The sequence below is a fragment of the Harpia harpyja genome, chromosome 5 (genome assembly GCF_026419915.1).
Source record: "Harpia harpyja isolate bHarHar1 chromosome 5, bHarHar1 primary haplotype, whole genome shotgun sequence".
NCBI classification, from domain to species: domain Eukaryota; kingdom Metazoa; phylum Chordata; class Aves; order Accipitriformes; family Accipitridae; genus Harpia; species Harpia harpyja.
Window position 1 is genome coordinate 70,747,688 of NC_068944.1, and position 20,027 is coordinate 70,767,714.

At 40.1% G+C, this 20,027-nt stretch overlaps 1 protein-coding gene across 1 annotated transcript in view; it reads left to right on the top strand.

Moving 5' to 3' along the window:
• Window positions 1-20,027, top strand: part of TG (thyroglobulin) — a 158,675-nt gene that overhangs the window by 21,028 nt on the left and 117,620 nt on the right. Inside the window, exons 14-21 of the mRNA XM_052786814.1 lie at window positions 147-259; window positions 836-947; window positions 2,222-2,422; window positions 6,409-6,618; window positions 8,866-9,020; window positions 9,507-9,663; window positions 14,589-14,813; window positions 19,468-19,617. Coding sequence (XP_052642774.1) covers window positions 147-259; window positions 836-947; window positions 2,222-2,422; window positions 6,409-6,618; window positions 8,866-9,020; window positions 9,507-9,663; window positions 14,589-14,813; window positions 19,468-19,617 — 1,323 coding nt within the window. The remainder of the gene's footprint in view (window positions 1-146; window positions 260-835; window positions 948-2,221; window positions 2,423-6,408; window positions 6,619-8,865; window positions 9,021-9,506; window positions 9,664-14,588; window positions 14,814-19,467; window positions 19,618-20,027) is intronic.

Genomic DNA, 20,027 nt, shown 5'->3' on the forward strand with positions numbered 1-20,027 from the left:
CAAACACCGATTGGGAATTCCCTGCCTAAGGCTGTAGCAGAGTCTAATGGAGATGTGCGAAGGAGCTGGGGATGTACCCCTTTCTCTAGCTTAGGTTTGAGATCTTGATTTTATTTTAACATGCATGTATGTATTCTCTCTTACAGGCCAGACATCATGTCAGCGATCTCGAACCAATGCCTTAATTTCCAGCTGGAGACAGAGCGGTTCAAAGCTGGATGCCTCTTCAGCTGATCTATTCGTCCCCTACTGCCTTGAGGTGATTTAACAGGAATGAGGGAGGAAGAAACAAAACCTCCGCGGTTTTGCTTACACCATGCCAAAGGCCTGTATAGTTTCAGTCTATGCTCCTTAAGCATCCCTTGTGCATTCCTATTAACCTGAAAGAAAATGGTAAGACAAAACTAACAGCAGGCGTTGCCCTGCAAAAGGCAGAATTTAAATAGTTTTGAGAATAGGAAGCCCTGTTGTCCCTGCCTACGCTTCCCTCCTACGGGGTAGCTCTGCCTAGTCGTTTTGCAGTGCTGTGCTTAAAAGGCACAACTTAATTGACTGACATTTGGGGGGCTTTTTCTTCCTGAGCTGTGAGAGAATGTCAGGATGAGAGAGGTATTTGGATGCAAGTATCCCAAAATAGCATCTGTGATGCTCTCAAAACATGGCAGTGAGCAGGATAGAGCCCTGAGACAGGCCTTTGTGTTTCTTTTCAATGTATTGTATTAATTGACAAATGTAAATATAATCAAATATTTTAACCAACCTTTGGGGTACGGATTGTGTCATGTCTGTATTGGTATACATTGCTCTGCAATGACATGCAATTGATTCTTTGTAGACAGGAGAATACGCTGTGCTACAGAGATCCGACTCAGATATTTGGTGTGTAGATCCTGTGTCAGGAGAAATATTTCAGCGTGGCAGCAAAGATTTGGATGGCAATCCTGAGTGTGAGTAATGCTTTACCCACGGCCTGTGAGGCTAGTGGCAATGACTCATGCTTGCAGCATATGTACTTTCCTTTTCAGAATGATGCCCGTGAAACATGGGAGCCTTACAGTTTAATTCCTCAGTGATACGGTACATACAAGCACATCAACATTGAAAGGGTATCTGAAAATAGTTATCCTTTTACTTCCATAACACCAGGAATAAACCAGTCTAGACAAACTGATGAACAGGCTTCTATGCATTTTTTTTACCTTCCGTTTCTTACCACCGTAGAAAATTTTTTGGGTCATGGATGAGTTTTCTAAGGCAGTCAGTCAGGAACTGGGCCGTGTGCGGTCAGTGAGTCCATTTTACGTGGTCCACAACTGCTCCATGGAATGGAATTAGATCTATAATACCTTTTTATTGTCTTCAAATAAAGAGAGAGAACTGTTGAAGTCTCATAGGAGATGGTTGGTCCAAAAAGTTGAAGAATCTTTGCTTGTAGGAATTGAAATGCCCTATTGGAGCCCGTGCATTGGCTCTGCTCTTCTGAGCAGTACAGGCAGCCCAAGAGCCTACAGTTCTGCTGTGCTTGTTTCTTCAGTTCTTTAGCTGGTGATTTTCTGCTTGCCATCTCCCATGGAAAATTTGGGAGAATAATCTGGTGGCTTCAGGCAAACCTTCTCCTGGAACATCTGTAACAGAGTAGATAATTAGGAGAGGATAGTGAGTTAGATAGTACTTTCATGTGACCCAGCAAGACTGCTTGCTTTTTCTTACATATGCGCTAATGATAGAAATCCATGAAGATGTGCAACAAAACTGATGAGGGATAAGTAACTGCATGTTCACTGAAGAATTGTATAAAACTGGGACATTTTGACTATTTTAAAATGTAAATGATCATATTATTACATTTTAAAATGAGCTTGATCAAAAATTCTTACAGAAAAGATTGATTTGATTTAAAAAAAAATTAAATATCAGCATCTAAATGATACATTATCGAATTTATGGTAAAAAAAATTAGATGTAAGTGCAAAATAAATACCAGTATTTTTTCAACTATTTTATTGATGCAAGCCCATATAACTTGCACTTAAATCTTTAGAAAAAATTTGGTTTTTCTAGTGGAAGTAAAATTCCCTCTTTCAATAATGATTCAAATTATTTATGGTTTCATGATCCCTCATCTTTCTTCCTTCTAATAAAACAGGCTGAAAGCACTACTGTTAAAGTCTTTAGGACAGTTTGTTGTCTTCTGTATCTTGCAATGAATTTCTCTTTAAAGGTCCTAGCTTCTGCAATATGCTGAAGTCTAAAACTGGTTTACGAGAAGCTGGGAAAGGCTACATCCCACAATGTGAAGGGGACAACGGGACTTTCTCACCCGTGCAATGCAGCCAGGATCAAGAGAGCTGCTGGTGTGTCTTTGACAATGGAGAAGAGGTGCCAGGGACACGAGTAAGCGGAGGAAGACCTGCATGTGCAAGTGAGTTCCTCCTTGAGGCGTATTGCTTCTGAGCAAATCCAGGTCTTGAACTTGACCCCGATCCTGACTTTTTCCAGTATTTAGTTGTATTTAATCTTCTTTATTCAGACCTTTATAGAGTCTTTTGCTCAAGCAGTATGCTTATCTTTGTGTTATAGCAGATTTCAGACCTACCTGGGCATGATGTCGAGTTTTCTTCAAGTGCTTTGTCAGGGAGAAAGGAGAAGGGAATGGATCTTTGACTTCCTTATTCATAAATTGATTCAATCAGAGCAGTTGAGCTATAAAACTTAGCTAAAAAGTCAATCTGAACAGCTCGGTGCAAACTTGAACCTCTTCTAGTCTGAGCTGGCTCTGCGATTAAAAGCCATTCAACTGACTAAAACAAAATTTGAAAAATGTATGCTTCTGCCATTCCTACTCTTGGCTTGTGACAAGAGTTGTGAAAAGGATGTGCCAAAACACTACATATTCACAGAGTATTTCCTGCATGACCAGAGCTGCAAAGCACTGGAATTCACTCATGGTTTCCAGTGAGATGTCCAAATGGGAGACATTTTGCTAAATTTAATTTGCAATGGCCTTTCTACATGTTCCCATCACTGAAGCAAAACAAATTAAACTTTCTACAAGGCTGTGCTCCGAAGTGTAATGATTAGTGGAAACTAGAGATGTAAAAAGAAAACCTTCAACTAGTTCCTGCGGGACACTACTGTTTCCATAGTTGTTGGTTTTTTTTTTTTTTAAATGACAGCTGTTGGTAGATTTAGGAAAATGAGACCATATGATAAGAAATTGCTTCAGTTTCCTTTTGTGATTCTGCTGTATAAAGAGCAACACATGCTCACCAACCAAATACCTGATTGGGTCAGCCCAACTGGCTGTAAGGCATTTCAATCAATTAGATAGCTCCTCAGCCAACTTGGAAACCACCGCCAACATAATTTTCTTTGAACTCTCTTATACCAATAGAGAGCTATGCGGTCGGGATTTTATGAGAAGCCACAAGGAGACCCCAGGGTTGTATCTGCCTCGTGCGTTGTGGTGGTGTGTGGAGATGCCCAACTGAGCTCTGAAGAGATGAGCTCCAGAGCTCGGGTGGCATAGCCATGTAAGCGTAGCAGTCCAATACAGGTTTCTAGCTCTTCAGAGAAGCAGAGCTGATCAGTCTAACGAGTACAGTGCTGCTGCCGTCCTGCTTTCAGGTTACGGGCTAGTATCTCTGTGGGACATGGGACTCTGTGATATTTATTTTGTTTAGACCAGCTGGAGGAACTCAGCGTGACACCTGGCACTCAGCAGTTGGGATTGACGTTCCCATAGACTCTGAAGGTGAACAGAAAAAAATGGAAGCATTTCTAGTAGGCCAGAGAAAAGTCAGAACTAGTTGTAAATGTTAAGTCCTTGATACCTCCTCTCCATGAAAGCTCATTTTCTAGATTTCCCCCTAAATTCCAAGGGAATTTAGGAATATGTTCTAAGGAGGGTGTAGGTGTACCCTGAAGTGTGCCTTTAAGGTGATTTTACATTTTGCTTGCACTTCTGATGTTTCTTTTCTGATGCTGTACTTTTCCTAGCGGAAATAGTGACTGAATGATTAATGACCTTTTTTTTTTAAAAGACTGAGCTGAGAGAGAGAACTGCTTTGAAAATATAGTGGAAACCTGGCTTTACTGAAAGCTATTTGTTATTTTCTGCATAGAAATACCATTGAAATAATCTTTAATGATTTTCCTGGATTTTGAAATAGCAGTGGAACTTTTTCATGCTAAATGACTTAGTTATTGTGTAAGAATAAAGAAGCAAAAGAGATTTTTTTCCCCTCAGTCTATCAGCCTTATACCTCTAGTCCTGGGAAGTACTGATAATTATTCAGGAAAAAGGGAAAGGAGTGCTATCTCACTATCTTGGAGATCTTGTCTATCAGCAAAAGAAGCTGTTGTGGTGGGAAAATATGATAAACTTCTCCTCCAACATCAGAACAGACAGCTGTAAACAGCAAGTAATAACTTCACAGTGCCCAGTGCATGCAATGAGTTTTTCATTAGCTTAATCATTTCCATCAGAGGTAGAATCCAACTTTTTCTAGTTGACATGCACCGGAGAGATGATGCCAAGTATCCCAGCAGTCCTCACACGCCTCTCCCATCCTCATGCCCCCTTTCCACAGCTCTGAGCAGAGATAGAGAAGAGAAAGCCTTCCAGAGAAGGTCCTGGAGACAGTAATTTCCTTATGGAAACGTTTAGAAACACTTATGAAAGCAGTGTCAATATTCAGCTGGATTCTGATTCACTCCTACAGGACCAAGCAATTGGGGCAGAAATATAAGAATGACAAAATGGTGCAGGCTTGATAACGATAGTAAATGGGATGACATCTGTAGAGGGATAAATGAGCAAATTACTAATTGTGAACTGAAACCTGTGAACCACACCAGGAAACCATCCATCACTTATGTTTTGGGGGCTGGTTATCTCCCTAGTTCACACACCAACTCTCACTGGAACAGACAGTAAAAGCATGTAGCAGCATACAGCTGAGACTGGATTTGACTTGCTGGGTATAGAATTGTGTCAGAGCGATAAAAAGACCACAGGCTGATTTTTATGTACTTTGTATAAAGAGATATTAATGTAATTTACACACAATGGTGGATGCAGTTTACATTGGTCAGGATAAGTATTACTATCTCTTCTACAGTGATATCTTTTGTCCTAAAATCTTGGGGGGTTTATTAAAAGTTAGTTAAGCAAGGATGCCAGGTTTCCACCTTTACTGAAAAAGAGACTGGATACAGAGTCAATGAGTGAAGAGAAGGAATGTAGCGGCCCCATTTTACAGAGTTATTGCAGAAAAGATGCTATAAAGGAAACTTGGAAAAAAAATGCATTTTGCACTTCAGAAAGACAGATAGGAGAGCCTTTTATTTTGGCATTGAAATGCTCAGGGTTGGAAAACAAAGATGTACTGTGCACACTGGATCCCAGATTCATCCTGCAATGTTTTAAGCTTTAACTGAAGTGGCTGCTAAGTTAAGGAATTAATCTTCATATCTCCATCAGAAGGGGAGACAGAGGCTGCTCAGACCTGAATCATCAGCAATGTTTGCCTTCCTCCAGTGACCAGGGAGTTTGGGACTGATCTGAGCATTGCTATTTGGAAAATGATCTCTCTCTCTATATATACACTAAGCAAGTGAATGTACAATATGAGAACATCTTTTTCTTTATTTCTAATTGAAAAAGTTGATTTTTCTTCCTATGTTTTGTAGCTCTAGAACTCAGAATTGTTTAATTATTACTAGATATATTCAGTAATTAGGTTGGGATTTGGCTAACACTGAGTGAAGCATTTGGTATGCACTGATTAGTAGAAATTAATTATCATTGTAGTTAGCCTCCTATAATAGTTTGTTACAGTGGGCTAGCAGGGTTGAAATGACTGTGTTGATGCAGTGTGAGTTGATAGGGTAGACTTTGTGCTCCAACTCCAAAGCTGTATACTGCTGTTAAGGACCTGCTGGGTCACCAGAAACATCCTGGTGCTGTTGAAGACACTGTAGTCATGAGCTCCTGATCTTAAAGTTTTCAAATTCCACTCTAAAGGGAATGGATACTTTTTTCTTTGGCTCTGCCTATTTCCACTGGATATCTTTTGTAAAGGTTTGTTCTGCTGATGGTTAGAAACCTCCTTCTCATTTCCTGCTTAAATTTATTCAGGGCTGTTTTAAACTTATCTGTTCTTAGAAACCATGCATGTAACTTTCTGGACCCAATGCATTACCCATCGAAGTCAACATGTGTCTTTTCATCAGTTTTAGTAAACTGAACCGTGCTGACATCAAACCAGATCCAAGTGGAGATGAGTGGGAAATGCACAGCGTGCTGTCTAGGTTTTCTCTGTTGATACAAGGGTTTTGCGGACTTTTTACTGGAAGTGCTTCGTAGTATGCCACTAATATATCCCCTTTCTCATGTGCCTAAAGGTCCGCAGTGTGCTCTGCCATTCGGCGCCTCATCTGTTCTCAACGGAGCTGTATTTTGTGAAAACATTTCTGGGCAAGCTTCAAGCATTCAGCAGTGCTGGCTGGTGTGTCGCCAGGGCTTCCGCAGTGCCTCTTCCAGCACGGCGTTTCAGTGCGACGTGCAACAGCGTCGATGGGTCTCGGCTGTCCCACTCTACCAGGCCTGCCAGAGTATGTCTGAACTGCTGTGGGTTGGGAAGGGTGCAGAGTAGTGTAAATAGATGTACAAAAATCTGCTTTCACCACGAAGCTACTGTGTGAATGACACTAATAGGACACAACAGTTATATGGGAGTTGCTAAATTAAGGTGCAGTAGATTCGTCCTGTCTTCTGCCATCTTCATCTCTGTCTCTTGGCTGGCTCCTATGCCAGAAACAGTCCCACTTTTCTGTAATGATATAGCTATAAATAGTTATTCAATCTATATGCAGATTTTTCTTTGTTAGTTAAAAGATGCTGGCACCACAAAGTGATTCTGATGGAACCACTTAGTCCTGGAAGAACAGATGAGCACCAGATGTTTGAATTTGGCAGAACTTCACTGTTTATTTGCATAATCAAGTCACTGTTACTTCTGCATCTTTTTGCAGCAGTCTGTTCTTTAGGATTATTGTTGTCTTTGTTGGCTGATTTGTGGTGTTTTTCAAACCATTTTTCTTTCAAGAAAAAAATGGCACTTTAACTCTTGGAAGAATCAGTTTTCTATTCAGAGCTCAGGTAATTGGATCTGAATGTTGGCCTTTTCAATTATTTCAAATAGAGATACACTCTGATCAAAATGGCAATTTGCAGCAGTGCCCAACTTTGAGAAATGCAGATCTTGATGACAAGTTTGCAGCTACTCTTCATCTCCAGAATAGGTTAAGCCCATTCTGGAAACCTCTGTATTGACACATTTCCAGTTGTAACCCAGGTCTTCTATTCCACATGTAAATGTTTTTAAACTTTAAATTTCAGACTGAGGCTTTTGTCTGTCTGTAATCATGTTTGCTAGGTTATTGTAGCATGTTATCAAGTAACTTTCGTGTTTGCCTCATGGCAGTTGAATAACTGTAAGGGCAGAGGGGGGTGTGTGGCAATCTGATACAAGCTGCTGTTCAATGCAAGCTAAGGATCTCCCCCAGTAATTTGTGTTTGAAGTAGAGCATGGTTTAAGGAGCAAGAAAAAATTCCCAGCACATCAGAAGGTGATCGAATAAACTTCACAATAGTGGAGAATTCACCACAACACTTAGTAATTTGTTCCAATGGATAATTACCCACACTCTTCAAAATCTTATTGCCTGTTCTTTCTGTGTACACTTGGAGATTGTGGTTAAGGCAGCTCTTAAGTACTCTCTGATAAACTAAACAGAGAGAGGTCTTTGTGCCTTGCAGGAAGAAACAGGCTTTTGTGTCCTCTGGTCCCTCCCACCATTTTCCTTGGAAGCTCTCCAGGCTTTCCCATGCTCGTTTTGGGGCGAGGGACAGGGAATCCAGCAGTGACGCTTGTATGTGATGCAGCGAGGGTCTGTAGAGGAGGTGAATGAGGGAGAGGAAAGAGGGAGCGCTTGTCCAGGCTGGTGGGATAAGAGCCAGCTCCATTTGGAGGTGGCATGACAGCATGACCGCTGTGCTGATTCTGAGATAACAAACCCTCCGTGAAGCCTGGGATCAGCATAACTCCAGTGGAGACAAGAAATTTGCACCTTTTTTTTTCTGGCTAAAAACTGGCTAAATAGATTTTCATTTTGTGACTGATGAGCTCACTGATTTCTCATCGATTTGTGTGATTTGTGTCACTTTGGTTTGCTATCAAAAAATCGAAAGGCCCTTGTAGGTGTCCACATCAACGCCATTATTATGCAATCAAATTTATTCTCTCCTAAAATTTGATTTCCCAGTTAATTTGACAACCTAGGTTTCTGAAATCCCATTTGAATTAGTATTAATTGCTTTAACCATTTAATTCCTTTTTTAATAGAAGTATTTTCATGATTGTGTCTAAGAGAAATGGAGGTTGACAGGTCAATAATTCTTGTCTTCCTGTTTATTTTCTAAGTATTGGCATAACGTCAGCTTTCATCTACTTCTCTGGAAATTCTTATCTGCTAAGGCTTATAGAAAGTCATCATTAATGATCCAGATTGTTCCTTATCCTTCTGTGAGTTAATGCTTCAGTGTAAAATATCTCTTTGTTATTATATAACTATATCACCCAGCTTTTTCCCTAATGCACAACATATATATTTATCAAGCATGTCTCTTGCTGCTTATTATTTACTACCAACAACTCTATTGCTTTCAGCTAGAAATGGGGAGATGCTATTGATGCAAGATCAAAATGCCAAATCAATGTTGCCTTTTCTCAAAGTAACTTTGAAAGTCAGTTTCTACATTAGCAAGGCTACTAAATGCCCTTTCTTCTTAATTTTTAGAGCTTCAATTATTTCAGACAGTCCAAGCTCAAACGCACTTTCAACTACTACTGCCTCCTGAGAAGACTTGTAGTTCTGACTACTCTGGATTACTCCAGGCATTCCAGATATTTATTTTAGATGAGTTGAAGGCTCGTGGTTTATGTCACCTCCAGGTAATTTCAATTCTTTATTCTCTGTTGTTGGTGGGGGTTTTTTTTGTTTGTTTGTTGGTTGTGTTTTTCTGTATTTAAAAAAAAAAAAAAAAGGCGAGACACAAAGTAGGACTTTGCCTGTTTGAGAGAGGTGGAAGAGCAGAACATGCCATGAAATCTGTCAGGACTGGCAGCACTCTTATATGGATGACTGGGAAAATCGGATGTTTAGTCTCACTAAACCCACATCAGCTTAATTGTAGCTATAGAAATTATATCACATCAGTCCAATATTTATTAAAAATATGTTTTTATGGAAGAGAACATATTGACTATTCCTACAGTGAGTAAATGACTCGCTAAAATTACTTTTCCTCCTTCTGTTTTTACAGGCCCTTTTGAAAATGTTTTTTTTTAGCATAGCACAGTGCAAATGAATAGGGAAAGGCAAGAACTGGAAGGTTCTCAGGTTGACTCACTGTGGTTTCATTTAATTTTGAACTCAAGGTAAATGCGTTTGGAAGTACTGGCTCCGTTTCTGTATGTGATGATTCCACTGTCTATGTCGAATGCCTGGGCATGGACCGCCTCGGGGCGAACGTCACGTGGAGAACTCAGCTGGAAAACATCCCGGCAGCTTCTCTCCCTGACTTACATGATATTGGTAAGTTTTTTTTCCTCTGATATTTCTGTGAATTAAACCTCCTTTGCTTTTAATTGTTTTGCTTCCCTGTGTCTGCTCTTAGGAGACACTAACACGGTATTACAAATGCTCACTGAAATTGTCTTTATAACACTGGAGTTGTGTTTTTGAGCTTTATGGTGTTGATGTGTTTCTCTTTTCAGGCTGTGACTGCACAGTGGAAAGGAGTTATAATTGAATGTTTCTTTTAGATAGAACTGCCTCTCCCAGCTTCCTTAACTGAGATTGAAAATTACTTTATCGGGCATGAGCTTGAACTGTCCCAGATGTTAATTTCCATTGGGTGGGTCCTCAGTGGTGGAAAAGATTGTGTTCCTTTTTGGGTTGGACTCAGAGAAACACAATTCACACATTGCCAAAAATATAACTAATTTCTTCCAAGTTGTTGTTTGGGGCTTTTTTTTTTCCCCCTTTAGAATCATAGAATGTTTGGGGTTGGAAGGGACCTTAAAGATCACCTAGTTCCAACCCCCCTGCCACGGGCAGGGACACCTTCCACTAGACCAGGTTGCTCAAAGCCCCATCCAACCTGGCCTTGAACACTTCCAGGGATGGGACATCCACAGCTTCTCTGGGCAACCTGTTCCAGTGCCTCACCACCCTCACAGTGAAGAATTTCTTTCTTACATCTAATCTAAATCTACCCTCTTTCAGTTTAAAGCCATTACCCCTTGTCCTATCACTACATGCCTTTGTAAAAAGTCCCTCTCCATCTTTCCTGTAGGCCCCCTTTAGGTACTGGAAGGCTGCTAGAAGGTCTCCCTGGAGCCTTCTCTTCTCCAGGCTGAACAACCCCAACTCTCTCAGCCTGTCCTCATAGGAGAGGTGCTCCAGCCCTCTGATCATCTTTGTGGCCCTCCTCTGGACTCACTCCAACAGATCCATGTCCTTCTTATGTTGGGGGCCCCAGAGCTGAATGCAGTACTCCAGGTGGGGTCTCACCAGAGCAGAGCAGAGGGGGAGAGTCACCTCCCTCAACCTGCTGGTCACACTTCTTTGGATGCAGCCCAGGACACGGTTGGCTTTCTGGGCTGAAAACGCACATTGCTCGGTCATGTTCAGTTTTTCATCCACTAATATCCCCAAGTCCTTCTCCACAGGGCTGCTCTCAATCCACTCATCTCCCAGCCTGTATTTGTGCTTTCTTTCTTTTTCCGCTTTTTCTATTTATTACATTACCTTTGACACTAAAGAATGACCCTTGCCTAAGATGTCCTAGAGCAATTATGCAGAGACCACTGACTGGCAGATTTTTTCTGTAGTTTCCAAGTGAGGTAGGGATGGTGTAAGGAACTTCTTTGAAAGCAGTCAGTGTTTCCCTTTAAAATAAAAAAGGTAAAAGACATATCCCAAGTTCAAATGCCCTCTGTGCCACCTTTTCGCCAGTTTCCTTGCTTTGCAGTGGTGTTCCCAGCACTAAATATAAATAACTCTGCCTGCACGCGTCCTTCCCTCTATCTTTGAGACTTGGAGACGTGTGGCCTACAGCAGTTTTTGCCTGATCAGAATCGAATTCAAAAGCCTTTAGGACACAGAGAGCGGCTGCAGTGGTCGTGTGGTTCCTGGCTTTACAGTCTGTTTATGTTTACATCCATTCAGTTGCTCCAGATTATAAGGTAAACATGAATATTCAAGCAGTTTTCAGAAGATGGATCAAAGAATAAGTGTGTTTGGTTTTACATTAAACTCTACTTTTGAGAGTGTTCCACTTCAAGGGCATTACATTTTTTACCTTCTCCACATTATAATTTCCCTGTAGTACTAAACTGCTTTTCAGGGAATGACTGTATGGTTTCATACGAGGCAGAGCAGAACCTGCTCTCTGTATACGCTTGGCACTATCAACTTCCATTACCTTCTAAGGCAGCTTTGGGTCTTTCTGTTTGAGGTGTTTTCTGGTGTATTTACATAGGGTGAGCAAATTGGCTCTCTGATTTGAAAATCTACATTACTAAACCAGCTTTGTTCTTCTCCTAGCTTCTTTATGGGTAAATGAGAGGTCTTGCTATTTTTTTTTTTCTCCTGTGGAGTAGCTGAGAAAAAAATTACTAAACAGAAGCACAGCATGCATATGTTCCCAATGGAGAGTTTCAAATCTAAATCACTTGTGAATGCTTCATTACTTTTTTTCCTTCCAGATTTTTTCATGTACTAAATTCCAAGGCTGTGCAAATCCCTTCATGAAGGATCTTATACCATTTGGCTTTGTAGCTTAGACCTCAGCTCTAAAATATTGAGGATCACTTGCAGCAACTTTTCTCTTTTCTGTTCAACAGGCAAAAATACTGTGGATTATAAAAATGAGCTTTTGGTGGATGAACATATAGTAAACAGTCCCCATCAGTGAGACTGGAGGAAATCAGTCCCTGCCCTACACAATCGATATTTTAAGCTGTGTCTTTGTGTTCTGTATTTTCCTTAAAGAAAATTTTAAAAAAGAACAAATTTACTTTTTTTTCTTTCTCTTTTCTCTCACTTTCTCATTTGGCCAATATAAACTCTAGGTAACCTTTCCTGTTGAAATTAGTGCTTCATTCAACAGAAGCAAACCTTAAATCAGATTTTTTTTTCCCACTGCACAACACAAGATGCAACAATTTGCAGGATATTTCTGTATGTGAAAAGATGTATTGTCCCCTGAGAAGTCTAAGTCCCTAAAGGTATACCAGGCCCAGGACAAATGCTTAGTAAGAACTTCCAGTAAATCTAACAACGTATGAGACACGTGGTAGCTTGAATTGCCAAAACTGTTCAGCAAAACAGGAGCAAAACCAGGGAAGCACCATTTTATCTGCCATGCTTTAGAGCATGCTGAAGGTCCCAGGAAGCTCATCTTGGACCAGAAGCTAGGTCTTATGTCAGCAGGGAAGTGTGTTCCCAAGCTGGCCAGCTGTGCTGGAAGGGCTGAACCGAGGCAGCTCGTGGAAGACGTTAGCAGCAAGTCTGTGGCTGGCATGTCCGTCAGGCACTCAATTGTTCTCTATTGAGACATTCCAGGATGTACCTGTCTACTTGCCACGCGTGAACATGTATGCTACAGTTAAACACTCGTTTATATACTCTGAATGTAAAGGATATTGTATATGCATGGATACATAGTTTGGTCATAGGAGAGTCACAATTAGTGATAGTGTTAAGAACTTTTCAACACAGGGAAACATTTTAGACTAAAGGATGTTCAGCAGACTTAAGTGGGTTCTTACTGGTTTGATTATTGGCTTCTTTTCTACATGTGAATTCCCTTTGGCTGTCATTTCAAGGTGATTTTTAATTCTGCCTCAGCTAGTCACTAGAGAATTAGGAAGGATATTTGTTTGAATAAAAGGCTGATCTGCTTATTCCTGCTTTCAGTTATGAGACAATTTCTGGCAAAACATTTGCAAAGTGTTGTTGGTTATGTGGTGATCTCCAATTACTTCTTTGAGCTAAGTATCATTTTGGCCTGGGGTTGAACAAAACCAAGTGCTATTTTGTTGATTATAGTATGTGTCAGTGCAGCAGAAGGATAGGTTGCTCAAAGCTGGAGGAAACAGAGCATTGACAATACAAGGACACAGCTGCCAGCTTTAATGAGAGGTCTGTTCACTTTAGCCCATAAGTGTAAAAACCTCATGTCCCTCTTCTGCAAGGGGGGAAATGTCTACATGACAGCAATTGGCTACGGACCAACATTCAGGAAGAGAGGACACCTACACCTTCAGTATTAAAGGTCTAGGATGATTTTTCAGAAAAAGCGTTGTACGTCTGTGGTCCATTCAGCACGGGCAGGAGGGCAGTGCTGTGTCACTGGAGCCTCGTACCGGGCTGTGAAATTCTCTCTTCGCACAACTGAAAAGCCACCTGTGGGCTACAGTGCAAAGTCAGGAAACTCGCCATATGAGAAGGCAGCGATACCCTCAGCTATTTGCCTTGGACACGTCAGTCACAAAATAATAATCTTTGTACAGCATGTGAGCTGTAACATTCCTCATGTTCTCTTTATGTATGTATCATCCTCCCTGTGAAAATTCAACATCCAAGGTCATAAGTGTAGTCACAAAACTCAAAGTACATAGGGTGCAGGGCTTCCCCATCTGCTGGGTTACTGGGCTGCCCATTACCTGTAGCTACAGGAGGCCTTTGTCTTGCAAATTTGGACCAGTAAACCACATCAACATTTCATTCAATGTCATAAACCCTGCAGGGACAAACAGAACATGATAGCAAACAAAATCCTCTGGGAACACTGTCCTTGTAGTACTTCTGGTCCAGCCAAACTGGGTAATTTGCTCTTGCTCTAGCGCTGAAAATTGACCTTGCACAAGTCATCAAAAGGGAAGCTGTCTGGGCAACTAAGAATATAGAGAGTAGGAAAGGTACTCACTGTTTTCCAGCTTTAAACACCAGCTTCAGCAAACGTGAAGAGCATGCCTGTTACATACATGGATATGTTGAATATCAGTAGTGTGATGGAAGGTGATTATTATATTGTTACAGATTCTGGCCTTCAAAAACAAACCAACAAAATGCTGAAAAAGAAGCAAATGATACCCATTGAAAAAAACAGGAATAAAATAAATCTGAATGTCAGATAATCCTGGTTTTCATCTGCTGAATTTTTGTAACTCAGAAATCAAATTTTGTTCTCCGATGCTTTAGTTTTTTAATATGCTGGGTTTTGTTGGGGTTTTTTTGCTGTTTCCTTAGCACCTTCTACATATATTGAGATTAGGCCTTTAATCTGATAGACGCTGTACAGATTAATTCTTTTCTGCTGTTTGCTAACATGCTTGTATTTCTGTATCTGCCTCTGTTTTTAACTTAAAGTTCATCAGTTTCTGTGCAGTTATCCATTCCCATATTGGAAATCTCTTTCATGCTATTTTGCTGTATTTTTCTCCCTTTAGAAAATGCAATTGTGGGAGAAAATCTCATTGGAGCATTTATAAAAGAGATTAAAGATGGTGCTTTTCTGCTGCATTTGGACTCCAAGCTATTCCTAGCAGACTCTTTCATTGACTTTCCCCGGGATGAAGAGTTTGATCTGTCTCCGAGTGTGCAACTAGGATGTAGAAGCGGGTTTCGAAGAACTTCATCTTCTGGGAAAGCAGTCCCAAATTCACAAGGATGTGGTATGTCTTAGTTTAGCTTTCCCTTCTTTGATGTTGTTAGGAATCAGTATAAAGCTACAGTTAGAAAATCATCAGTGAACTTGTGTTCATGGTTAATATGTGAAAGGCATGAAGCACCAACATGAATGATAAATCTGAGGAGAGATGGGAATTAGTGCTTTGCTTACTGTTCAGTCCTTGCATTGAACCAATGATTTAACGATTTGGAAATAGGCATCATGGCACTGACATTGTCTAGAAAGTTTTGCAAACATTTTTGGGGATTTTTTTAGATCTGTCTGGTATTAAGTGGTCTTTCTATAATGTACGTGATCATTAATAAGAAGATTTCACAAAGATAATGTAGCCAGTGCTTCAGGTGATAACACATTACCCAGAATAGAAATCTAGATGCAGAAACGGCAAAAATCCTGAGATTGTGATTTCCTGGGCCAAGTCCAGCCAGCTCAGATGGAAGCTTTCTTGGTGTCGGCCAACACCCAGACCTGATTGCACTTCTGCCCTCTTTTCATCTTCTTTCCTTCTGTTTAGTCTGCTTCCCTGGAACAGGCTGCCTTTCTGCCAACATCCTGCTCAGGGCTGCCAAACCTACCTTTTTGACAGATCCCCGTGGCTGTGCCTAGCAGTCCTGTGTACCGGGTCATGCTGCCAAAGAGCCTTTGCCTTAACAGCCCCGCTCTTGTTTCTATCAACATCAACCCTCCTACAGTGCAACCCTGATCGTTCTCGTTGGCCCAGTTAGCCTCAGTGAGTCTGTGTGTTACTTAGGTCAGTTTAGGATGTATTCGCTATGCCTAGCTTTTTGGGGGGGGAAGAGAGTGGGAACGTACCACTTCTAGGTATAAGATCAACAATAGCAAGTATTGGATACGTTTTGCAATATGGGGAATATTTTCAGATGGGAAAACTTCAACACTATGCAGCTTAAATTAGAGACCCTGGGAGCAAATCAAAATACATGAACAACTTAGCTTCCTGCTTGGTTGGTATGGTGGTTCTCTTTAAGTTAGGAGAGCTTCCTAATGCCTGGGCAAGGGCTTCAAAGTAATCAAGTGATGAATCAGTTCTGAACTGCTGCAGTTTCCAGCTTGGACCTTTAAGGGTAAATTGACTGCAGTTACAGTTCATCTCCATAGTCTGAAACACTTCAGATTTTGGTTATTTAAATACACCGTGCAGAAAAAAAGATTAATTCCTACTGAGAATCCGGAGTCTGTAACAACTTGCAGTTACTTAACAAGATGTACTGTTGTACTGATTAAAGATATCATTATTTATAGAGTCCATCACTGAGAGCAGAAGAACTTACAAAGAATTGGATCCTTCTGCCAAATATTTCCTTCCAGGGATAAAGGCCTCTAGGAACCAGTGAATTAATTTACCTTGTGAGTTAGTTCGTACATATTTGAACCAGCTAGCTGTAGAAAAAGGCACTCAATAAAACAGACTTATCGTAAAGATGTGGAAAGGAGACAGTTTACGCTCCAGCTTTTGGCAGAGATTTTGTATTCTAAGATGTCATGGTATACACGCTGCTGGACACTGGTTTGTGTGGGAGGACTGCATGTTTTATTCTAAACAGGGGATTTAGGAATTCTGTTTCTGGTTCCTCTAAGATACATGCATATATATATATATATTTAGTTTTATTTTGCCTTATGGATATATTCTGGTCATTTATCCTGTCTGGGTCTGTTTCTCTACTAATAATAGGGACTAGTAGTGAGAATTATCACCTGTGTGGTATCTATTGTGTGAGGGTGACAGGGTTTCTTTCTTTATTCTTTTCCCTTTCCTGTTCCACCTTGATGTTGCAATACAAATTGTCTTCTTGGATCCTGATCTTACTTATTTGTTTGTTTTTATTTCACTGTAAATGACATTTCCCCTTGTTTCAGGAAGCACGGACAGCTCTTAGTAGCAGCAGCTTTCTGGTGTTCTCAGTAAACTTAATATTTTCATTTAGGAGCATGCAGCTTGCATGAACCTGCCTCTTCATCTCATGTATTTTCCTTACAGCCATCTGTTTCTTTCATGTTTTCTTGCCTGTAAAACGGGTAACATTTATCATGTGTTAGTTTTTCTTATGTGACATTTTTTTCTTTGTCTCAGTCTTACACTGAGTTACTTTACCTCACAGTTATTTAAGAATATAATTTCTTAAGAGTCTGAGGTAACAGTTTTATTTTAGCTAAATTTTAAAGGGGCAAAGGACACTTTCATTGCTAGGTGTGAGTCGAAAAGAAGAGAGTTGGAAACTGTCCAGGAGGTAGCTTTATGAACTCAAACATTCTCCCCCCATTTATTTCAGGAGAAAACCTGAAGCCTTTTTGTGAGTTATCTTTGTTTTATTAAACATTTTTATGCTGGTTCCTTTTATTATTTAGAATGCTTGGCAATTCTATCAGAGTTGCTCTGAGCAGAGCATAACCCAAATCAAATAAAGTCCTAGATTTATAGCTGAGCTGGCAGTTCAGGACTTCATTTCTAGTAACCTAGATCAAGAATCTGATATCCCAAAGTTTTCCAGTATCCCTGGAGGGAGGAAAGAGCAGTGCAAGCATTGGGTAATGATCAGTTCTGACAGTTTTTAAGCATGCTTAGCGTAGTGAGAGCTGGTCTTAAGAAGAAGGAGGCTACTGTGAGGAGTGGTATCTGCACAGTCGCTCCAGTGAGTTGTTCTTTAGCCTGGAATTTGCTACCCAGCATGTTGTTCCTTGGTACACAGAAGCTCGAGCCTAGTTAGAAGTGAAACCAGGTTCCAAATTTCATGTGCCGGAGAAAGGGATTAAATTTGGGCTTTTTTTTTTTTTTTTTCCTTCCTATTTCAGGGATACAAAGTCTGGATCCAGTGCTAACTCTTAGCTCTGAGATTTTGGCACAAAGCTGTTGTCTAGTTTCTTATATTCTTAAAATGTGTGAATGTTAAAGCTTGGAAGAAGTACAATATGATGGTTTGTCTGACTTCTAGAATCAAACCTAACCTCTATGTGATTGTGTTGAATGTAACCTATAGCTGAAATGATACGTGCCTCCAAGAGTTATAGAGTCTAGAAAACATGCGTCTCTGCACCAACAGTTTTTGCTGTTCTTTGTGCCCTTTTGTTAATCTAATGTGTGAGACAAAAGGGAATTTTACTTAAAATGTGATAGGAGACACAGATGTTACTTTTACATCGTAACTACAACTGCAAAAACAGGAGAATGCTTTGAAGAGCTTAATTTGTTCCTTTTTAAACTTTAATTGCTTAATTAGTCTCCCTCATGTTTGCATTTTGTCTTCAATTTAGGCATGGATTACTCATTTCATTTTAATTTCAACTGTTGTTCATTTGCAATGAGTATGATCCTTTTTGCATGTGTTGGAAAATGTCTTTAAAATGTACCAGACACTCTTGTGTATTAAATAATGTGCTTGAGAAAGGAGAATTCTGTCTGATGGAGGATTTTTTGGCTCCATAGTTGATTTTAGATATGTGTTATACCTAGAGTAATTACCTTGATGTGTACTTGGGAGGAAAATTTCAATCTCACAGTTGTCTCACCCTAGACCTTCCCATTGGACCAGTTAGAGCAGATGAAGGAAGATATGATCGTTTTTATACTAGTTGTCTTTTTATTCTATTAAAATTTAGGTGCTTCTATAAGTTAAATTAATTTACATTCCGGTGTGTTGGCCAGAACAGTAATTCATCATATGGGTTGTTCTGGGGATGGCCAATTTTCCATTACTGTTTCTCTCTCATACAACCTTAAACTGCTGTCAAGACATAGGGAAAGAACAGAAATGAAGTTTTGCACCTTGTCAAAGTCCCAAAATATACATTTGATAGTGTTTTGAAGGAAATCTACATCTGGAAAGCAGCTGTGAAATAACGAGTAAAGGTATTGTCCTGCAAATGTGTCTGTGACTCTTCTGCTTTAACGTTCATTCGAATGATCTGGAGGGAAAGACAGTACTTCATGCCTTTGCAGAAGACAAAGAGTTTTATTTGTAATATGCAACAGGTCAGCTGGAAATACTACTCCTGATTGTTCTGAAAATTATATATATGCAGACTAAAAATATCTTTTTGTTTTGTGTTTGGGTTGTCATGTGCACAAACAGTGACTTTTAATCCAGCCATTGCTGTTTAGTTTGGAAGGGCTTACCAAAAATTTCATTACCATGAATTCTGAATGAAAATGTTACCATATGGTGGTTCTATATGATGGTTTTAGATTTCCTACTCCTAGGAGCCTTCCTGTTTCTGTCTGTAATGTGAGAAATTACTCTGTAGCTTGTGTCCCTTTGTTTTCTTTCACAACGTATCCACAAAGTGCATTATCTTATTAGAAATGGATTTGACAAATGGAAGTTAAGCCTGCACTTGGCATTTCCAAACAGCTTGATGTGCACTAATTCAAGAACATTTTTAGGGTGATCTGAGAAAAAAAAAGACCATAGTCTGTATTCCAGTCATTGGTGAGTTTAATGAACATTTAAGGAGTGTTTACCTTTGTTATAGCACTTAGAAATACATATATTAAAAGCTTGAAGCCTATGGCAAGTCTACCAGCATAATATATATATATACATACCCACACATATGTGTGCAAATGCCTGAACTGGTTAGATTCCAAAAGAGTAATAAGGTGATTGTTCTCTTTGCAGTTATTTGTCCTCCAGGCAGTCATTTCCAGAATGATGAATGCATTCCCTGCCCTCTTGGCTACTATCAGCGTCAGACAGGACGTTCCTCCTGTATCAAGTGTCCTGTGGGCAAAACTACCAACTCCTATGGGGCCATCAGTGCTGATCACTGTAAGTTAAACTCATTTTTTCCCTTATCCTTTGTGTTCTGGCTTCAAACAACTACTGGAATTTTTTTCTTCCATCTGTAAGTTTGGAAAAAAAAAAAAAAATCCTTCCTCTGGGGTTTTTTGGATGGATATGATCTGTTCTGCATACATTCAAAGACATTTTTACAAGGGCAGAACAAACTGTCTGGTGTTTTGACCAAAAATGCATGAGAAACGAGTGGTCAGCCTCATCCAGGATGTTGTGGTTCCTTAAGACGTGTTCATTGTCCTCAGGAATGATATCTGGATGTTCAGTATCAGTGAGAAACATCTTATGTAGTTCATTTATTGTCACTTTCATGAACACTAAAGTAATCTTGTCTTTGTGCAGGTCTTTCCCCTGCAAATACAAACACTTCTCACAAAGCAGGT